This window comes from Callionymus lyra, chromosome 1 (genome assembly GCF_982586985.1).
Source record: "Callionymus lyra chromosome 1, fCalLyr1.hap1.1, whole genome shotgun sequence".
NCBI classification, from domain to species: Eukaryota; Metazoa; Chordata; class Actinopteri; order Syngnathiformes; family Callionymidae; genus Callionymus; species Callionymus lyra.
In genome coordinates this window covers 53,172,714-53,180,213 of record NC_141818.1, presented here as the reverse complement: position 1 = coordinate 53,180,213, position 7,500 = coordinate 53,172,714, and the positions used below count along the sequence as shown (strand labels likewise).

The following is a 7,500-nucleotide window of genomic DNA, read 5'->3' as shown; positions in this document are numbered from 1 at the left end:
ATCCTGGTGATGACTGAGGACGAGAGGATACAGTGACTCCAGCAGCTGATGTTTGGACATATTTTGGTTTGAAAACAAATGAAAGCAGTTACGACTTCGTCAAGAGTCATGTGGTCTGTAAATACTACAACACCAGAGTCAAGTACTGGACAATACTACACATATATACTTGTTACTACACTATCACAACACCAGAGTCAAGTACTGGACAATACTACACATATATACTTGTTACTACACTATCACAACACCAGAGTCAAGTACTGGCCAATACTACACATATATACTTGTTTCTACACTATCACAACACCAGAGTCAAGTACTGGACAATACTACACATATATCCTTGTTACTACACTATCACAACACCAGAGTCAAGTACTGGACAATACTACACATATATACTTGTTTCTACACTATCACAACACCAGAGTCAAGTACTGGACAATACTACACATATATACTTGTTTCTACACTATCACAACACCAGAGTCAAGTACTGGACAATACTACACATATATACTTGTTACTACACTATCACAACACCAGAGTCAAGTACTGGACAATACTACACATATATACTTGTTTCTACACTATCACAACACCAGAGTCAAGTACTGGACAATACTACACATATATACTTGTTACTACACTATCACAACACCAGAGTCAAGTACTGGACAATACTACACATATATCCTTGTTACTACACTATCACAACACCAGAGTCAAGTACTCCACAATACTACACATATATACTTGTTACTACACTATCACAACACCAGAGTCAAGTACTCCACAATACTACACATATATACTTGTTACTACACTATCACAACATCAGAGTCAAGTACTGGACAATACTACACATATATACTTGTTACTACACTATCACAACACCAGAGTCAAGTACTCCACAATACTACACATATATACTTGTTACTACACTATCACAACACCAGAGTCAAGTACTCCACAATACTACACATATATACTTGTTACTACACTATCACAACATCAGAGTCAAGTACTCCACAATACTACACATATATATTTGTTACTACACTATCACAACACCAGAGTCAAGTACTGGACAATACTACACATATATACTTGTTACTACACTATCACAACATCAGAGTCAAGTACTCCACAATACTACACATATATATTTGTTACTACACTATCACAACACCAGAGTCAAGTACTGGACAATACTACACATATATACTTGTTACTACACTATCATAACACCAGAGTCAAGTACTCCCTAATACTACACATATATACTTGTTACTACACTATCACAACACCAGAGTCAAGTACTGGACAATACTACACATGTATACTTGTTACTACACTATCGCAACACCAGAGTCAAGTACTGGACAATACTACACATATATACTTGTTACTACACTATCACAACACCAGAGTCAAGTACTGGACAATACTACTCATATATACTTGTTACTTCACTATCACAACATCAGAGTCAAGTACTCCACAATACTACACATATATACTTGTTACTACACTATTACAACACCAGAGTCAAGTACTCCACAATACTACACATATATACTTGTTACTACACTATCACAACACCAGAGTCAAGTACTCCACAATACTACACATATATACTTGTTACTACACTATCACAACATCAGAGTCAAGTACTCCACAATACTACACATATATACTTGTTACTACACTATCACAACACCAGAGTCAAGTACTCCACAATACTACACATATATACTTGTTACTACACTATCACAACACCAGAGTCAAGTACTGGACAATACTACACATATATACTTGTTACTACACTATCACAACACCAGAGAGTACTCCACAATACTACACATATATACTTGTTACTACACTATCACAACACCAGAGTCAAGTACTCCACAATACTACACATATATACTTGTTACTACACTATCACAACACCAGAGTCAAGTACTGGACAATACTACACATATATACTTGTTACTACACTATCACAACACCAGAGAGTACTCCACAATACTACACATATATACTTGTTACTACACTATCACAACACCAGAGTCAAGTACTCCACAATACTACACATATGTTCCTACAGTATCTCAATATATTGTATCGTTATCCGCTGTAACAAATCAACAGTTTCTCTCCAATACTCACCACTTAACATGAAACTGTGTACTTGTACTGCGTCTCTTACCCTGAATGAAGTCAGTCGGTCCGTACGAGTGTTTCCTCCTGATGTCCACGTGCTGCTGAGGTCCGTTCAGGAAGTGCAGAGCCGTCTCGACGGCGCCGATCAACTCGTCCCGGCGGTCTTTCCTGGCCGGCCTTTCCTCCGGGTGTTTGCTCAGACCCGTCTCTAGCTGGTAGATCCTGAGTCAAGACACAAGTGTGAAGCATTGATGGACGACAGGAACTCTATAGTAGAAGCTACTTCATGACCAGACAAAACTGTTACAAACTAGCTTTTTTTTTAACAAATCTTATAATCTGACCAACATTCATGCTGACAGTGTTCTTGACAAGCCTTCTGATGATGATTTTACTTTGTAAAACGTTTTGAATCTTTAAAAACTTAAGTAAATTAATATATTATCTACTTTTGGAGTTTTTTTATTTGCACATTAAAATGCTGTTGTCTTTTCCTTTAAATATATATTTTTATGAATCAACCTTTTTCTGGTATTGAAAAATATTTAAGGAAAGGTTTTCTCCATATAAGTGTTTCTTCATTACTGAATCAAAGAATGTTACTTCAATAAAATAAAATATTTATAAAAAAGACGCTTCAACCAAAAATCAGTTGTTTCAACAAAAAAAGGTTTAAATTAAAAGTTAAATTTAACTTTAAGTTAAAGATAATGTTCGCACCCTTTTTATTGAAAATCCTTTTTATTAGGGCAAATATAATTTTGATTAAAGCAACATTTTTTTGGTGTGAATAATAAATCTACCTCCTTACATATAAGAACCAAACAACACATTCATTGAAATATTTACATTAGAAAATGATCTTAAGCTCCGCCCACTGAAAACACTTTGTTTCTCTGGAGATTATTTGTAATTGTATTTATTTGTTGACCATAACCACACCCACTCTGCTGTGATTGGTCAAATGTGGAGGTTTGTCACTGTGCGTCATCAATGGACTCTCGTAACCTCTCGTTCGTCCAGATTTCAGAGCAACTTTATAAAGTAACAAGTGTAAAACATGGTCTTGATGAGAAGTTACTGCATCTTAAAGAAGAAAACTTTAACGTTTACTACATGCGAGTCAGGTGAGTTTTCACAATATTTGAACTTTAAACATTTATGGTCCCTTTCAAATATTTTTTATTTTATATCCAGCAAATGTCAAATATTAGTTGCAGGATCTATATATAAATGATATAAATCAAAAGACGGCCAAAGCAAACCTCTATACATCTACTTGTATATATATTACCAAACTTTAGTAAAAAATATATATAATAAATCTATTTAAATTGCATTTATCAGGGTCTTTCTTGTTCTACCATCTGACATTAGATATTTAATTAAATTTAACGTATTTAAATAAATGTAATGATTAATTTGGATATATTCACTTTAATATAACTGTTGCTTATTTCATTTTTTATTTTATAATGGTGTTTATATTGATTGACGCCACAAAAAAATCCCGTGTTCTATTTACAACAAATTCAGATTTTAAATAAACTTTTTAAAAAAAATTAAATGTATTACTTTACTGACTAACAATAATGTATAATAAACATTTAATAAAGTTTAAATCTTGCATTAAATATTCATTCAACATATATTGGTTCGTAAATAAATTTAAGCTTCAGGAGAATCTAAGGAGCCCAGAGAGACTTTTTCTGCAAATTTTCCCAGCATGCACCACTCGTCATGAACCCTTCACAGTGGTTGTACCTCCTCAGAGTGAAGGCATCAAAGGGAATCAGAGCGTATTCACTGGGCAGCTTCACGCCGGCGCTGACTTCTGCCCGGCTGAGCTGCGAGCGGAAGAACTCCTGCAGAACATCAGGTGAAATATTAACATCTCCTCGTCCACTTCTGGTCCGTCTTCTCACCCTCAGGTCAGTCTGCGTGGGGCTCTTGTGAAGACTGTCCAGACCCAGAGGCAGGATCCCTTTAGACCTGGCCTTCTCCAGCGACTGGTGGAGCTGCAAGGTCCTCTCCTGGAGGGCCTCCTTGAGCTGGGCGATCTGCTGGGACAGGCTGTGGATGTAGTGCTTGTGCGAGTCCTCCCTCTCCTGCAGCAGAGCCATGAAGCCCTCCTTGCTGGTGGCGGTGACGGCGGTCAGCAGGGGGGAGCGCCGGCCCAGACCGGACGCCGGCCTGCAGGCCAGCAGGTAGAAGAGGGCGAGGCAGCAGCCGACGCCCACCACCACCAGACCCAGGCGGGCCATCAGGGCGAGCAGCCAGCGCTTGAACATACGTGTGCTTTGTTGACTCACGGCGGCGAGAGCGAGAAACTGACGGTTCACAATGTGAACGAGGAACCATGTCTGAGAAGATCCTCTTCATCTGTGAGCTGGACCTTCGTCATCTTCACACGTCATGTGACCTGAGACAGCAACACATCATGAGGGGCGACAGGAGGAGAACATTAGATATAGAAGTTCATCAAGGTCATCACTATATTGAACGGTTGAACTTAACATTTCACATTTTTAGTTTTTAAGCAGTGAATTATTTTTGGATGTCAATAACGTACATCAAAGAATATGGTTTTATTAAAAGTACAAATAACATTCTTCCTTTTTTTTTTAAAACAGCAAAAATTAATTAAAATAAAATGGTAAAACAAAGCTTGGAATAATACAGACTAAAAACATTTATACTTTATATACATTATTTATTATATGCAATATTTATAACGTAAATTATTTATTTATTCTGTTTATACTATATTGCACTATTTTTAACTTATTAATATTAATATTTATACTTTTTATATACACATCTCTCTGCTGTGTTTTTAAACGGTTGCCAAGCAACGGAATTTCGTTGCCAGTTTCACTGTTTTCTGTGCAATGACAATAAAAGAATGTGTTTCTTCGTTTCCTATCTTGTTTCCCAGCTTGTTTCTTTGTTTCCTATCTTGTTTCCCAGCTTGTTTCTTCGTTTCCTATCTGGTTTCCTATCTTGTTTCTTCGTTTCCTATCTGGTTTCCTATCTTGTTTCTTCGTTTCCTATCTGGTTTCCCAGCTTGTTTCTTCGTTTGCTAAAATCATTCAAATGTTTAACTTGATTTTCTTGACAGTCCGAGTGACAAACTCATCTCACTTGTGTACTTTGACATTTGTCGACACCGACTGACACTTTTATCGCTTTTCTTTATGTTTTTTTTATTATGTTTTTAAGTTTCACTGCCAGAGTCTGAACATGATGTCATTATTGTTCATTTTCCATGCGTTGTAATGACTATAAAGTCTCATGAATCTTGAAAGAAATATCATGTTACACAAAACATGAATTATCTTCCTAAATGTGTGTGTATTTGTAGCAGCTCAAGAGTAAAACAGGATTTTGGAGGATATATGAAGCAGTCGGATACTTTTCTTTTTCTTTAAACGGCTTCTCCACAAAACAGGTCCAGTTTGTACCGACCCTGACCTCACGTCCACTCCGGCCGCCGCCACGGCGAAGGTGGGAAGTGACGGAAACAAGCCACGCACTGTGTGTCTCCACAAATCCAAGTGTGTGTGTGAGCATGTGTGTGTACGAGTGCGCTGCCATCATCGGTTTATCCACAGCACAGGCGGCTCTTTATGGCTCAGGTAGAAGCTGTTCTCATGAAAGACCTGCTTATGTTGGCGGGTCCGCCCGTGAGTCTGAATTATAACATGTCTTTAAGAAAGTGACAACATCTCTCTGTGTATTCACTGAACTTCTCTCACTCGCTCCTACATTTCTCAGCGACATCACAAGAGAAACATACTGAAAGATTAACTCACCAAAAGTGTAGAAAAGTCTTCATCCGGCGATGAAACGGTCGCTAACCTTGACGAACTCTCAAAGAAAGACTGAAGCGACTCGTCTTCCACCTCCAGCCCGAGTGCATCCTCTGGGTTCCGAGTCTCCACCTTCTCCCAGCACCTCCCTCTCCTCTCTCTCCTGCTACCAACCCAGGGCTTCACCAACATCACACCATCTGCCTCCATCTCCTCGCAGGTCCTCGGAGTTCCTGCTTCTTTAAGACTAATTAGAAGGCAGCAGGAGCGAGGAATGCCCGTCAAGACTCGGATGCTCTGCCACCTGCAATCTGGTGTGTGTGTGTGTGTGTGTGTGTGTGTGTGTGTGTGTGTGTGTGTGTGTGTGTGTGTGTGTGTGTGTGTGTGTGTGTGTGTGTGTGTGTGTGTTACCGGTCTGACCCGCCAATGAGAGGTGGTCTTGCACATTTAATGAGGTCCACATATGGAGTTGTGACGGCGTCTTGTAGATGCTTCCATATGGTGGAAGATCGCTGTCGAGTTTTTCTCCGACACCTTTAAGTCAAAATGAATAAACCATTAAACTTGTATCTCATCATTTATCAACATAAAACAAGTCAGTACCAACTACGATACTTACACGTTAGGATATTGACGTTTATAGCAAAAAACAACTTTTTAAACTACGTAAAAACATAGAGATTAAAAGTAAAAAATGCAATAGTCAGTGATTAAAAGTGATAGTTCAACCAAAACACAAACTTCATAAATGTTCTACTCTCGCCCTCATGTCGACTAACGTTTGGGATTAAAGGAGTTATATGTTCCTTTTTAGAGTTATAGACACAAATGTTTGTTCATTTTAATGTATCGACTGAAGCTCAGTTGTCATCGTCTTCATCGTTGTCCAAAAAGACACTTCATCGAAATACCTTCAAACTGCTCGTCTGTGACGTCCATCTTGGATGGAAGCCTCGACACCATAGACGTGTATACATACACATATATACATAGACGCCGCATCGACTGTTGACGGATGTGTATAAAGCGCCGCCATCTTGGTTCAGTGTCATCAGAGGCAGCATTAACAGCTGCAGGGAAGAAGGTACTTCTAGTACTTCTCAATCTTAAAATACAATTATTAGCTGAATTTTGGACCGATTTTCAAACGGTTTGGTCCGTTCAAATCATCATACATGTAGCTATGATACAGGGTGCTTGGATAATAATAATAATAATAATAATGTAAAAGATTCCTTCTGATAATTTAGCAACTATAGCTAGACCTTGGAAAGTTCCTGACCATAGAAGCTGCCGTTTGAAATAAATATTCCGGACAACAAGCCACCATAAAGTTGTTGACAAATAAGAACTTCTGTAATAAGAGGAATATACTCAAATGCAATAGAATTAGTGATTGTGTAAACACATCATTCCTCTGTAGACGTAATACACTGTAGGAGCGAGTGACACTGTACCAAGATGGCCGCCCTGAATACACACACTCTAGTGGGTGGCAGAAGGCGATGCGGCGTGT

The 7,500-nt window shown here is 38.4% G+C and overlaps 1 protein-coding gene across 2 annotated transcripts in view; it reads right to left on the bottom strand.

Moving 5' to 3' along the window:
* The window catches only part of LOC148090126 (chondroitin sulfate N-acetylgalactosaminyltransferase 1-like), a 15,703-nt gene that overhangs the window by 7,251 nt on the left and 952 nt on the right, over nucleotides 1-7,500 (bottom strand). For both annotated transcript variants that reach the window (XM_087812728.1, XM_087812720.1), the window contains exons 2-5: nucleotides 5,988-6,518; nucleotides 4,098-4,594; nucleotides 3,937-4,037; nucleotides 2,219-2,394 (exon numbers count right to left, since the gene is read on the bottom strand). In XM_087812728.1, coding sequence (XP_087668854.1) covers nucleotides 2,219-2,394; nucleotides 3,937-4,037; nucleotides 4,098-4,463 — 643 coding nt within the window. In that variant the 5' untranslated portion in view covers nucleotides 4,464-4,594; nucleotides 5,988-6,518. The remainder of the gene's footprint in view (nucleotides 1-2,218; nucleotides 2,395-3,936; nucleotides 4,038-4,097; nucleotides 4,595-5,987; nucleotides 6,519-7,500) is intronic.